At 48.4% G+C, this 14989-nt stretch overlaps 1 protein-coding gene and 1 long non-coding RNA gene across 2 annotated transcripts in view; one reads left to right on the top strand and one right to left on the bottom strand.

Moving 5' to 3' along the window:
- The window catches only part of SUCLG2 (succinate-CoA ligase GDP-forming subunit beta), a 296898-nt gene extending 283624 nt beyond the window's left edge, over window positions 1-13274 (bottom strand). The window contains exon 1 of the mRNA XM_002713297.5: window positions 13110-13274. Coding sequence (XP_002713343.1) covers window positions 13110-13193 — 84 coding nt within the window. The 5' untranslated portion in view covers window positions 13194-13274. The remainder of the gene's footprint in view (window positions 1-13109) is intronic.
- A 39-nt stretch (window positions 13275-13313) lies between these two features.
- On the top strand, window positions 13314-14359 carry LOC138844082 (uncharacterized). Its single transcript, XR_011379487.1, has 3 exons — window positions 13314-13500; window positions 13659-13925; window positions 14019-14359. It is a non-coding gene; the product is annotated as an uncharacterized lncRNA (long non-coding RNA).
- Window positions 14360-14989: the final 630 nt, after the last annotated feature.

Raw genomic sequence — 14989 nt, 5'->3', positions numbered from 1 at the left:
GCTCCTCTTCCTATCCAGCTCTCTGCTATTGTCTGGGAAAGCAGTGGAAATGGCCCAAGTCCTTGGGCCCCTGCACCTGTGTGGGAGACCCAGAAGAAGCTCCTGGCTCCTGGCTCCTGGCTTCGGATCAGTGCACCTTCGGCCACTGCGGCCATCTGGGGAGTGAACCAGCGGATGGAAAACCTCTCTCTCTGTCTCTACCTCTCTCTGTAACTTTCAAATAAATAAAATAAATCTAAAAAAAATCTGAAACATTAAAAATTCCTAAAAACACATATTACGAAAAAACTATATGGGGCTGGCACTGTGGCGCCAGCAGGTTAAAGCCGCAGCCTGCAGTACCAGCATCCCACATGGGCGCTGGTTTGAGTCCCAGCTGCTCCACTTCTGGTCCAGGTCTCTGCTATGGCCTGGGAAAGCAGTGGAAGATGGCCCAAGTCCTTGGGCCCCTGTACAAGCATGGGAGACCCAGAGGAAGCTCCTGGCTCCTGACTTCTGTTTGGCTCAATTACAGCCATTACAACCATTTGGGTAGTGAACCAACGGATGGAAGACACTCTGTCACTCTCTCACTCTCTCTCTCTCTCTCTCCATGTCTACCTCTCTCTGTAACTGTGTCTGTCACATAAACAAAAATAAGATTTTTTTAAAGATTTATTTATTTGAAAGTCAGAGTTACACAGAGAGAGGAGAGGAAGAGAGAGAGGTCTTCCATCCGCTGGTTCACTCCCCAGAAGGCCGCAACAGCCGGAGCTGCGCCAATCCAAAGCCAGGAGCCAGGAGCTTCTTCAGGTCTCCCATGCAGGCGCAGGGGCCCAAGGACTCAGGCCATTTTCTGTCTTCCCAGGCCACAGCAGAGAGCTGGATCGGAAGTGGAGCAGCCGGGACTAGAACCAGTGTCCACATGGGATGCTGGCACTTCAGGCCAGGGTGTTAACCCACCGTGCCACAGTGCCTGCCCCCCCCCCCCAAAAAAAAAAAAAAAACTATAATGAATTTGAACTTTTTTGCAACAAAATAAACTTACATTTTCCATGCACTTTTTGGACTCCCCTCAGAACACCTTACCAGGAGCATGCATGCTTACCATGCAAGCAGAAAATGGTGACAGAAAGCAAAACTTTAAAGCTTTCCCATAAAAATGTCAATTTGGAATAAGTGTTGTGGGGCAGCGGATTAAGCCACCACTTGGGATGGCCACATCCCATATCACAGTGTTGGTTCAATTTCTGGCTCCTCCACTTCTGATCCAGCTTCCTACTAATGCATCTCAGGAAACAGCAGATGACTCCAGTTCTTGGATCCCTGCCACCCATGGGGGACACCAGAGTTCCTAGCTCCTGGTTTCGGCCTGCCCCTGTCCTGAGTATAGTGCATATTTGAAGAGTGAACAAGGATGGAAGATCAATCAGTCAATCTCTCTCTCCTGCCCTCAAATAAAAATAAACAAACAAACATTTAAAATAAAAAAACATGTGAAGATTCAGTAGGGAAAAAAGTGCATATTTCTTTGATAAATCATACATGCTGATCTCCATTTGTATTCAATGCTGTGGATGCAAGAAAATTCTTTTCCCTAAAGTCCTTCTGATTCTTCCACTTTGAAGCACACATAAGGCGCCTGACCCTTCCAGTTCCCTGCTCTGAACTTAATCCCCCTTCCAAGTTCCTGGGCTGAGGGCAGTTGGAGTGAAAGCGGGGAAAACATCAAAGGAGGCTGTTTCTGAAAACACAGGCCTACTCACACCTGGTTTAGTGATAATAAACCTGAAACCATTAACTAACATCCGTTGCTCTTTCAGGGCACAACACTAAGGCGACACATGCAGAAGCCCATCACACGTGCAGGACAACTCTGAAGTGGGTACTGTGACTCTCCCCATTTTGCCGATAAGGAACCTGAGGCACAGGGAAGTGAAGAGTCATGAAACTTTCAAAGCTAACAACTCTAAGATTCACCATTGCTATGTGCCATTGGGGAAAAACCTGCCAAAGAGTTTATGGCACAAAGTATAAAAGACATCCACATTTCAGAGATGTTGAAAAAAATTCAACAGTAAGCCTTACAATAGAGTATGCAAGAAATTTTCCCCAAACCACAAATCTACAAAGCACTGAAATCAAGGCTGGAACCGATGGGGTGGGTCTCATGGCACAGCAGGACACGCCACTACTTGGGATGTCAGCATCCCCCACGGGAGGGCCTGGGTTCAAGTCCCGCTTTCAGCTCTGATTCAGCTTCCTGCTAACGTGTTCTCTGAAGGCAGTAGATGATCGGCTCAAGCTCTTGGATCACTGCCACCCATATCGGAGACTTGGATTGAGTTTCTGGCTCCTCTCTTCAACCTGGTCCAGCTCTGGCTGCTGCAAGCATTTGGGGAGTGAACCAGTGGACAGAAGATCTCTCTCTCTCCCTCCTTGTCCCTTTCCCTCTCCCCCCTCCTCCCACTCCATCCAAAACTTCAAATAAAATAAACTTAAAAAAAAAAAAAAAAAAAAAAAAAAAACATGAACAGAGACACAAAGACACATCTTTCAACAAAAACAAAAACACTGGAACCCAGTCCGATTGATTCCAGTCCTGGTTTACATCTACTCTCCAAGTATGATTACTCAAAGTGTCCCAGTTTTAGGGATTAAAATATATAGTCACCCTACTAATGGTCTGAGTGGGATGAACCCCACAACCTTTGCCCCACTGGACTGCAGCAGGGTCTGGTGCAGGAGCCAAAGCCACCTGAGCGAGCCAGAAGCTTCTGCAGGTGACTCCAAAGGAGCCCTGCCCAACAGGGGAGCCGCTTAGTGAGCAGCCACAGTGGGGCCCAGACAGATCCTCCTGCTTCCGGCTAAGAAACAGAGAACTTGGGCCATTTCAACTCACTGGCTTGTTCCAAGCAAGAATGAAGAGGTAACCCAAACCTGGACGAACCTGCGGTCCATGCCCGACTTGGAAACACTCACCTGACTACCTGGATGAATGAGTGGCTTCAAGAGGGGAGTGGGATCGATGTTCCCACTCACTATGATCACAAGAAAGCCGTCTAAAACAAGGCCCATCACCATCACCTTCCACTCTGCAGTGAGCGGACTCAGCTGAGATCAGAAAAGTGAAGGGGAATTTTTCTGGCATTTAGGAAAAGAGAAAAGAAGACAGGCAGGTGGGCAACAGTTCGTGAAGAAGGGAAGACAGCATCCTAAATGGATCAGGCCACCCCACCAGTACTGCACCCAGAGCCACAGCGCTGCTCTTCCCCATACACTGCCCCAGCTCAGCCACAGGTGGAAGACAGGGGTGGACACCTTATGCAAAACTAGCCTGCCTTTCGGTGGGCTGGTGACCCAAAAGAGAGGACAAAAGAATGAGCAAGACCAAAGAGACTCTCTTGTTATTACAACTATACACTTCTGGGAAGCAGCAAACCCTGGGCAACGTGTCGGGGGCTGCGATAGGTATGGAAACGGACAGCCACAAGAAGTCACATGCAGGTACAAGTCACAAAGAGACATTATCCTAAGTGACCTGTTAACAGTACAAAAGGACACAGAGGAAGCCAACACCAAGGGCAGTTAATCCTGAGTTCTAGAACATTTCCCTTTCAGCAAGCCCTTTCTTCCCCCTTGAGATAAGTCCAGGCAGGTCTCTTTCAACCAAAGAGGCCTTAGTAAGCAACCGAAAGACAGGAAGTGAATAAATGATCCAGAATGCACCATTCCAGCGGGGCCCTGGACGTCACTGCTGTCGGATCAGGCACACTGGGAGCTTGGGAAAGCTCTTGCTACTGCCCTGGAAACCTGGCACATTCACATGCTTTCCTGCTTCTCTTCTCTGAGAGGCACGTTCTTTTCCTGAGGCCCTGAAAACACGTCCAGAGAACACCTAGGCACAGGGACGGAGTACATGGCTCCACGAGCAAGGGCCATTCACACCCAGAGTAGCTGCTCACACCCTTTCTGCTCAGGGACAGTAGTAAACAGAACTGTTTTGTTTTTTTTTTCACCATACGGCTGAGAATATGAGATGCCAGTAATGAAATCACAGCTCCCGTCCATTCTCTTTCATTCTTATTAGATTTATTTATTTATTTGAAAGGCAGAGTTAGAGAGGGAGACAGAGAGCTCAGTCTTCCATCCACTGGCTCACTCCCTCAATGGTTGCAATGGCTGGGGCTGGGCCAGGCTGAAGTCAGGAGCCAGGAACTCCATCCAGGTCTCCTACGCGGGTGGCAGGGGCCCAAGCACTTGAGCCATCCTCTGCTGTTTTCCCATGCTATGAGCAGGGAACCAGGTTGGAAGTGCAATAGCTGAGGCTGGACCCAGTGCCCGTATAGAACGCTGGCATTGCAGGCATTACCAGCTATGCCACAGCTCCAGCCACAGCCATTCCTTCTTCAATGACACCAGTCTTTCTCTGCAGTCCCCACTGTTAGGAGTTTATCCACCTTAGTTAAGAGTGCTACACATCCGGTTTCCCAGGATCAGTCTTAGCTTCCATCTGTTGCCGCAGTTTAATGATTCATGGGTGCTCAGGTTCACTACCAAAAGTGACCTGATTTGGATGAAAAAGTACATGGTCACCCTCATTTTCTCCAATTATAAATATTTATGTTTGGATGGTGAAAAGTAAAAACAACCTGCCAAAAAAAATAAAATCACATTCAGCTACCAAAGATGTTGAAAAGTGAGAAAGGGGGAAAAAAATGTGTCATGATACAATATCTAAGTGATTACCACAAGATCATAAAACTAAAAGCCTGAAGGTAAGATTTAAACCCAGACAGCTGGGTTCTGGTCCTGGTTTACGCCTGTGCACCCTGACATAGTGACTCACAGCCTGAACAAGTGCAAAAGTCTCCCCAATGATCCCCAGTCTTGGATTCCTCCAACCTTCTCCACACCGCATCCACAAAGAGAACATTATGTACACCTAGCCCTTGTGTCCTGCCATTAGCCATGTCACCAACATCAATTTATATACTACACCAAATGCCTCCAATTTTAAAATAAAAAACAAATTTGTAGACAAATGTTCAAAATCTACGCTTTTATGGTCAATGCCTAAATGCTAGTCTTTTGAGATCATTTCTATCTAGAGTAAAGCTGGCCACATACTGAGTACACTGACCAAATTCTAAACTCAGAATACCAGAAACTCCTTCCTCGGTTACCATCACCTCAAGTCCAACTCTGCAAAGGCAATGAAATACCACAATTTCTCCACTATTCCGGAAACCCTGGGGGCAGTGCTTTGCAGAAGCCAGACAGCACAGGCTACGGCCGGGTTGGCCTCTCACATCATCTCAAATCTCTGGTGTACATCAAGTCCAGAAGCCACCAATAGTAAGTCAACACTGCTATGTGCAAATGGCTCTGGAACAAGCAACAACCAGGATGGTGTAGGTGGGCTCCCAGAATGCCCCTCCCCACTGCCACCTTGGGCCTCACCAGACTTTCATCCCATCTGTGGGATCCTAAAGACAACCAGAGCCCAGGAGGCAGGCCTTCTCATCTTGCGCCTCAAGTCCCCACATGTCAATGGAATAATCACCTCCGTCTCACAGGGCTATTCCAAGGATTAAGCAAAATAAAACACACAGAGGCACCAACAAGGGCATAACCCCAAGACAGCAGCATGTGATAAATGTTTACTGAATCTGGGAAAGGAAAATTATTCTAGTTCAGTGAAGTTTAAAAAATGAAAACAGGCAAGTAAAATCAGCTTCAAATTCAGTATAAGAGAAATAATCATTCTGAGTCCACCATTCAATCATCACGCCAAGAGTCTTGGTAACTTTTTATTCAATCTTTGCAAACACCTGTAAGAACTAACCCCTTTGTCAGAGAACAGCACATTGAGGCTCACTTAAGTTCCATAATTTGCTCCAGGTTGCAAAACAAGAACACGGGATACAGAATTTGAACAAAGGTAAATCTGACCCCTGAGCTCATGCCCTTAAACCCCTCTGTTACTCTTTCCCAGACTCCAAAGGCAGAGAAAGAGGGAATTGGGTATGAGCCCAACTGTGTATTGCTGATTAGGGCACCCAAGTCAGCACAAGCCCAAATAACCAAAGGTGACTGTCACTCAAGGGCAAAGAAAGGAGAAAAGTAAGCAAGCAGTGCAACTGACGGCTCACCTAAATGGGATCCTCCAGCAACACAGATTAATGATTTAACAGCCTAAGTGCTTTATCAGCACCAGGCAGGCAGGGACTCCTGGCACTGCGATTTTAAGCAAGTTACGATAGGACTTCCCTGTGTGTCTAATCCTTTATATGAAACAGGAAGACAGTACAACGTCCATCGCAGTAATACTATAAGAGTTCAAGAAATGTGCAGATAGCACTCAGCAAAGCTTGCCATAAACTAAGCCCAATGAATAGAACTATTATTTTAATGTTTTTGCCTTCCTCCCTGCCTTGCTAAATTATTTAAATCACTGTTCAACTTCTCCTGTTCTTTACCTGCCTCTCCCTCCTCTGTGTACCCCACTCAATCATGTAGACTCTAGCATCCAGTCAGGACATCCAGTGAGGACAGCGGAAGAGACAGCAGTGCATAAGAAAAATCTTCAGGGCCAGCGCTGTGGCATAGCAGGTAACCTGCGGAGCTGGCATCCCATGTGGGCACCTGTTTGAGTCCCAATTGCTCCACTTCTGACCCAGCTCTCTGCTGATATGCCTGGGAAAGCAGCTGAGAATGGCCCAAGTGCTCTGGCCCCTGCACCCATGTGGGAGACCTGGAAGAAGCTCCTGGCTCCTGGCTTCAGCACAGCCCAATCTGAGCCACTGCGGCCATTTGGGGAGTGAACCAGAGGATGGAAGATCTTTCTCTGTCTCTCCTTCTCACTCTGACTCTGCCTTTCAAATAAATCAATAAATCGTTAAAGAAAAATCATTTCATTGAACGCAGAAGCAAGACGACAGACCACAAACAAAAAGCACCCGGTAGGGCAAGTGTTACAGAATACAATGAAGCACAAGAGAGCAAGAGAATAGTCCCTAAAAAGAGAGCATCAGCTAAGACCATCGGACACAGGCCCATCTGAAGAACTCATATTCAATCAGAGAACTGAGGGACAGGCAGAGGTCAGAGCAAACAGTGCTTCAGACAGAGGGAAAAGCAAGAGGCCCAGTGCTGCCACAGTCTCTCAGAAGTGTGAGCTCACAGCGAGACCACAGCGCTCATGGGTGGCAGTGTCATTATCGTGGTTTACATGCGAATTTTGCCTCTAGACTGTGAGGGACGTGAGTGCAAGGGCCGAGTAACCTCTCTCTGTGTCTCTCCCTCCACTCACTCAGTCATATTTATTAAATACAAGGACCTGATGAATATTCTCTTACACACTGGGTATTCTGTGAAAAGCTAAATCAATATGTTCTGTGCCTTTGGGCAATATGGCGCTGGGCAAACAATAAGCGTTCAGGAAATACTTGCTAAATGAAAGACATTCGTTCAATTTTCAGTTATGGAATTGGAAGCCAGGTTGATTTCTCAGTTTTCTGCAGCCCCACTAATCCTCCAGGGTCACCTAGAAGATCACCACCATCCCTCAGCTCCTGCCACTCTTCACCTCTCCCTTCCCCACACTAATTGTACACAGGAGACGCACGCCATCATTCCACTGGAACGCCTTCCTCAACCCCCCCACCTTCTGCACCAGACAAAACCCTGGGATTCATTCCCAAATTTCATGAGTATTCTGACTGTATCACTTGTTCCAACATATACCACTCTCCTAAGTTTGTCAGGCAAATCTTTCCCATGAAGTAACAGAAAGAGCTGCATGGAGGGACAACTCCAGACAGAGTAGTCAAGAGAGGTGAAGGACAAAGGATCTCAGGTTACTTCTTAAATTTCTCTTCCTCCTCCAAACACGACGTATTTCAGGAACTCTCTGGGCTTTTTGCCTGCAGAACCAAACCAGGGGCCAAAGACAGCAAAGCTCTCTCTCCTGTGAGTCTGTGCACACACCCGTCAAAGAAAGGCTTCATTTACACGAAGCAAAACCCTTTCAGGACACCAGCAATCACTTAGAGGTCTACCCTACACAAAAGGTCAGCAGTTTGGCATCTAAATTATTTGAGACGACTTCCCTTTTCTAACAGCTGAAATTGCAGCTGTACTTCACTTAAACAAAGAACAGGAAAAAAGTCCAGATATTTATTCTTCTAGGCAAGAGCGCAGTTACAGGTAAATCACAACTTCCAAAGCAGACTCCGCAGCCTCATTTCGCTGATAAGGACTTGTACATAACCTTGACACCCTCACTTCTAAGAGCCACGCATCCATCACTGCCCTCCCACTTCAGGAAGCAGCAGCAAATTAAGGAAGGGGGGATTCTTTCTGAAGGACACGACGACAGGGGCATGGGGCATGGGTTTAAGCAGTTTCCCCTTTCAATCCCCAGTGTTCTCTTAAGTTCCCGGACAGAAGCTCTGGGTGTCCGAGGGAACCACACAAAAGCACTTCTCAAGCTGGGGGCCTGGGAGCGAGCGCCTCCCACGAGGCCCACGCCTTTGCCAGCAGAGCGTGGTGAATTTCACCCAGAACCCTCAGAAAGGGCAGCAGCACTGTGCTGGGAATTACAGCGCCCCAGCCACGATTTCCCCCAAAGACTGACCCACTGTGGTGGGGCCATGTTCTGTAACATGGCAAAGTATCACAGCACCCAGTTCAACTGGCGGCTTATTTGGATACGGCAACATGGCCCTTGTCTTCCAGGATCCGTGTCTTTGGGAAGACTTGGAGCTTTCACCGCAGTGTTCACTGAACATCACTCTGCTACACATCCCAAAGCCAGCCTAGCCCAGATGTATAACAGGGAGTACCTACAGGATAGTAATTAAATATCTGGGCTTTGGCAGCCAGGGCCAGGATTATAATCTATCACTTCTTGGCCTTTTGGCTAAGATCAAGAGTAGGATTAAGACCTAGCTGCTCTTTCACTAACTGTATAATTTTGGGCAACTCACTTAACTACTCTAAACCCTTAAAGACTCCTCTGGCCAGCATCATGGCATAGCAGGTAAAGCTGCTGCCTGCAATGCTGGCATTCCATATGGACCGTTTGTGTCCTGGCTGCTCCACTTTCAATCCAGCTCCCTGCTAATGGCTTGGGAAAAGCAGCAGTAGATGGTTCAAGTGCTTGGGCCTCTGCCACCCACTTGGGAGAACTGGAAGAAGCTCTTGGCTCCAGGCTTTGGCCTGGCTCAGCCCAGCCCTGGCCATTGCGGCCATGTAGGAAATAAATCAGTGGATGGAAGATCTGTCTCTGTCTCTCCCAATCTCTCTGTAACTTTGAATTTCAAATAAATAAATAAGTGTTAAATAATAACAAACCCTTAAAAATTCCTTACCAGATAGGCTGGCGCCGCAGCTCACTAGGCTAATCCTCCGCCTTGCGGCACCAGCACACCGGGTTCTAGTCCCGGTCGGGGCACCGGATTCTGTCCCGGTTGCCCCTCTTCCACGCCAGCTCTCTGCTGTGGCCCGGGAGTGCAGTGGAGGATGGCCCAAGTGCTTGGGCCCTGCACCCCATGGGAGACCAGGAGAAGCACCTGGCTCCTGCCATCGGATCAGCGCGGTGCGCCGGCCGCGGCGGCCATTGGAGGGTGAACCAACGGCAAAGGAAGACCTTTCTCTCTGTCTCTCTCTCTCACTGTCCACTCTGCCTGTCAAAAAAGTAAAAAAAAAAAAAAAAAAAAAAAAAAACTCCTTACCAGAGCCCTGCAAGTCGCCACATGATTTGGCCTCTGTCCACCTCTCAGACCTCATCCTCTGCCACTTTCCCTCTAAGTGTCCAGACATCCTGAGCTCATTTCTACCTCAGTGCCTTCGCACCTGCTCTCTGCTGTGTCTAATACACTCTCTCCCTAACTCTCACCTGGCTGGCTGCTTTTCTCACTCAGGCCCTAACTCAAATGTCAAAAAAGGGTCATATGTAGGAACTCATAAATATACTATTGAATAATATTGTGCAGGTCTATGTATAATGTTTAATTCCACATAGACAATGTAAAAAAAAAAAAAAAAAAAAAAACACAACAACAACAACAAAACCAGTGTATGGTATAATTCCGGGATGGGTTATCCTTTGGGAGGCAGAGATAGTGAAGGGATCGAACACCAGGGGCCTCCAGGTTGCTGTTCAATGATTATTTTCATGACCTGGCTTTCATTGCTGGGGTATGTTTGGTTCACAAGAATCATTCAGCCGCTCACCTACAATATGCATATTTTTTTAGCATTTGTGCTATCATATTTTAATTTAAAAATTTAACAAAACCAAAAACACCACTCTGTCAAGTTCAGTTCCCCTATGCACTCACCCTGCAGTATGTAACAACTCACTTCACGGCCTGTCACTGGCTGGAGTCATTTTGCTCTCCCCTACCCCGTTAAATCATCACATGAACCTGGTTCAAGTTCTGCCTCTGGCTCCTGAGGTCCAGTTCCTGCTAATGCGGATCCTGGGAAATAGCACACGATGGCCCAAGTGGTTGGGTTCCCGCCACCACCTCAGAGACCCAGACTGAGCTCCTGGCTCCCAGCTTCAGCCTGGCCTAGCCCTCGCCATTGTGGGCATTTAGGGAGTGAACCAGCAGATAAACAAATGAACACTCAAAGGCTGCCTAACTCTTTCACCACCTCCAAATCTCAGGACCTGGAACAGTTCTGTCAGATGGCATGGGCTGAGTAAAAAAAAATATATATGTGTGTGTGTGTGTGTGTGTGTGTAAAAATAAAAAATGATTAAGGTGAATCCTTTAAAAATATAGCTGTCAAGACAGAGAAGAGCGGAAGCTGAAAGGCAAGAAGCACCATCATAACATTACACATCAGGAACATGTGGTATGCATCCATGTGACCACTGGGAGGGAATAAACCAAGTGTCATCCTATGTGTATCTCTGTGAGGCCAATTAGCTATTTCTCAAGGCAGAACCTGGGTCTTCTATCTCTGTATATGCAACGGCTTTTCACAAGTCCTGATAGAAAGTAGGTCTGGGCCAAGAGCAGACAGATTTCTGAGACACGTGGTGAGGATGCTCAGTGCTCAGTTTCCCAGGGAAAGTGGGCCATGTTCAAGGGTAATGTCTGCTATGGACAAGGGGCCAGGCAGGCCCAATATCAAATCAGACTTACACAGAGCAGAGATTAAGAAGCACCCAAGAATTTGAGAAGAGTTCCTTACACCCAAACGAGCAATACCTAATCTATTTTCATTGTCAATTCATAGATGTACATGAAGAAAGAAAGCAACAGTGTGCTCGTGACTTGGAGGTTCTATGGTCACTGCTGGTTATACAGATTAACTTCGATGTTGGCAAAACCCATTTTCCTAAGAGACCTACGCTCACCAGGCAACAGTCAGCTGCAATGGAAACTCACAAATAAACTTCACTCTGGAATCTGCTCTCCCACAGAAGCTCTGTAACCTTGAACACACAGGCCTTACGTCTGACACCCAGGAAGTGACGTGGTTGGACCAGATACTCACTAATTCCCATTTCCAGTTCTTGGACACTGCGTACAGTTCCTATCTTTAGAAAACCATTCTCATCTCCTAAGCCTTGTGTTTACAGGAATGCAAACCATGCACAGGAATGCAAACCAAAGTCATCAGCAGAGAAAGATAACCAAGTTTTTCATCCAGTCTTCTAGATAAACCAAGGACGTGTCTGCCCAACCACTCTCTCTTGAGTGTTGAGTTTAGGGTCTCATTGCTTAGCTAGGGAAGAAATACACGGAAGCTAAACATTCTGCATTTTAGGTTTCTCTGCACAATGATTACCTTCTCCAGTTCCTACTGCCCTGGGCTCTCTCTTCCTCATCAATTCAGTTCTATGCTGATAGTTAGCACTTTAGTTCTTGTGTTTTTTTTTTTTTTTTTTTTTTTTGTAACATTCAAATAATTAATAGGACTTGAGCACCTGGAGCTACTCTCCTTACTCTATTAAACAGTTATTAGTGATTTTAATTAGACAAAACCTGCATTCCTTTTGCTACCCCACCATACTGTCAAGTGCCTATTAAGGACATTACAGTAATAAGGATTAGCACCTTTTAAATTTACATTAACAATAACAGAGAAATGGTAAGTCAGGAAATGAGAGGGAAGGAAAAAAAAGAATCGCACAGATGTCATAATTAACCCAAGCTTTAGAGTAACTCAAAAATCATTAGGTGCTACTTTTTAATTTTTCTTTAAAGCTATACTACGCATATCCTGATTAAAATTGCATGAGTGATAATTTGCCAATTAAAAATGGGGAAATGGACAAGGTCGTTCTGCCTCGGCTGAGCCCCCAGAATGTCCTTTTTTTTTTTTTTTTCAAGGGGAGGGAGGTGACCTACAGACATCAAGGCGTTGAGGGATCCAGCGATTTCTCTGAGTCATTACCAACTCCAAAGTGCCCACGAAGCCCTTCTCGCTAATATGATGCATGCCCTCTGCAGAAGGTAAAACCCACTGAAGGCCAAGTTCACCCTGCAGCGCCCACCCCCGCCCTCCTTGTTCCATTCTCCATAAGTAAGGAGACCACCAAAGCCTTTCGCTGACAGGACTGATTTTCCTCTGAAAGCTGGGGGCGGACACGCCTTCCATTTCACTCCTTGTTGCATACTTTTCCCCCGACTCGGCCATCCTGAAAATTTGCCCCGCTGCAAGCTCCGAGCGGGAGGCGAGGCACCCACATGGAGCGGCTGCACGGGTCTCCCACGGGCGCGGCGGAGCTGAGACGGTTCCCACGCAGAGCCGAAAACGAAACCCTAGCGCTCCAAAACCCAGGCGGAGGAACTTTTCCTAAACTTGTATCCAGCGCCTGGGAGCGTGCCAGAAGCCGTCACCTCCAGAAGGGAAGCCACCTGCGTCAGCCACTCCGGAGAGAAGCGGCCACACTCGGGGAGGTTGTGGCAGGGACTGCCGTCCGCCCTGCAGCCCCACACCCGAGCCGAGGCCAGGGGGCCGGGGGCCGGGGTCCCTTTTACTCCCCGGGGCGCCGCACACCCGAAGTGCCGGGCCCGAACGGGCCAGCGGGGGAAGCACAGCACGAGGGGAGCCCTGGCGGGCGCCGCTACCCACGGCACCTGTCGCCGGGCCGCGCTCACCTGGGACCTGGGGGCCAGGAGCCGGGGCCGCAGCGCTAGGCGTCGCAGAAGTTTCCCGGCCTGGGCTGCCACGGGGGACGCCATCTTAAACAGGAAACCCGGCGCGGGCGAGCAGGGCTGAGCGCGGGCAGGGAGGCGGAGACGCAGGGGCGGGAGGAGGCGGGCCCGGCCGGCCCCCTGCGCCGGGGCGGCCCCCGGGACCCCGCTGCGCGCGCGCCTCAGGGGCAATGAGGCTCGCCGCGCCCTGCAGCGCCCTGCCAGCCGTCGGGGACCTGGCGGGCTTCTACCTGCGCTCTCCCTAGCCTTGAGAGCCCTGTGCTCTTGAGGCTTGGAATTAAACGCTGTCGCCAGACAAGGACAAAGGAGCGAATTGTTTGTGGCCAGGAGCGCTGTAAGGACACTGGCGCTGTTCCAGCCCTGGGTCCCTGGGGCTTGAGCTGGGCCTTGGAGCAGGAAAGAGACAGGTGGGGGGGGGGGGGTTCGCCATCTGAGCGGTGCAGTGAGTTTGGAGAGGTGAGTGGTGCTCTCTACTCCTTTTTTTATCCTAAGCTAAGATAGTGCAAAGCTGTCGACGCGTGTTAAGGCCGGAAATTACTGACTGAGAGCAGAGGTTGATTCGGACTTCGCCGAATGCTAAGCGCTTTACGTGTAACAAAAATGACCGCAGCCAACATGCTGAGTGTGTGCCAAGCCCTTCACAAATACGAACTCATTTAGTCTTCGTCGCCACGTTTAAGTGGTTACATAGGTAAAATCTCGGGTTGCACAAGGGGAAACTGAGTCGCAGAAGGCAGCTAGTCTGAAATCTAATAAAGGGTAGGTATAAGACCCAAATTCAGAAGCCCCCCTTTTAATTTATTTTATTTTTAGACCTATTTGGCTAGCTTATCCCTGATTTTTTTTTTTAAGATCTGTTTATTGGGCCGGCGCTGTGGCGCAGTGGGTTAACGCCCTGGCCTGCAGCGCCGGCATCCCAAATGGGCACCGGTTCGAGACCCGGCTGCTCCCGTTCCAATCCAGCTCTCTGCTATGGCCTGGGATAGCAGTAGAAGATGGCCCAAGTCCTTGGGCCCCTACATTCGCGTGGGAGACCCGGAAGAAGCTCCTGGCTTCCGCCTTCGGATCAGCGCAGCTCCAGCCATTGCGGCCATCTGAGGAGTGAACTAGCAGATGGAAGACCTTTCCTTCTGTCTCTCCCTCTTTCTGTAACTCTGTCTTTAAATAAATAAAAAGTAAATCTTAAAAAAAAATTGATTGATTGACTTAGTTGAATGGCAGAGAGAGAGAGAGGCAGAGGCAGAGAGACCTTCTATCTGCAGGTCCACTCCCCAGATGGCCGCAACTGGCTGTAGCTGTACCGGTCCAAATCCAGGAGAATCTTCTGGGTCTCCCATGCGGTTGCAAGGGCCCAAGTACTTGGGCCATCTTCTACTGCTTTCCCAAGCCATAGCAGAGAGCTGGATCAGAAGTGGAGCAGCTGGAACTCCACTCCCATATGGGACGCCAGCACTGCCTTACCTGCCCCACCACAGCACCAACTCCAGCCCCATCCCTTAAGCACTGATTGAATTTTTTTAACCTTGCTCATTTCTGAGTATATACTGGTGAGAAAAGATACAATGTAATAAAAGTTTTCTTCCCACTGCTTCTCACATTTTTATTTTTATGTAATTTCAGATTTACCAGAAAAAGTCACAATATTACCCCAAATGGCCAAATACCCTGTATCCACTCATTTTCTGTTCTCAATATAGAGGCGTAATTTTAGATGTATTGGAGCAGGTGTTTGGCCTAGTGGTGAAGATGCTAGGGCCAACTTTGTAGCGTAGTGGGTTGGGCCACCATCTGTGACACCGGCATCCCCTGGGGTGCCAGTTGGA

This window comes from Oryctolagus cuniculus, chromosome 10 (assembly GCF_964237555.1).
Source record: "Oryctolagus cuniculus chromosome 10, mOryCun1.1, whole genome shotgun sequence".
NCBI lineage: Eukaryota > Metazoa > Chordata > Mammalia > Lagomorpha > Leporidae > Oryctolagus > Oryctolagus cuniculus.
The sequence above is the reverse complement of the archived record's forward strand: the minus strand, read 5'-3'. Positions and strand labels throughout refer to the sequence as shown.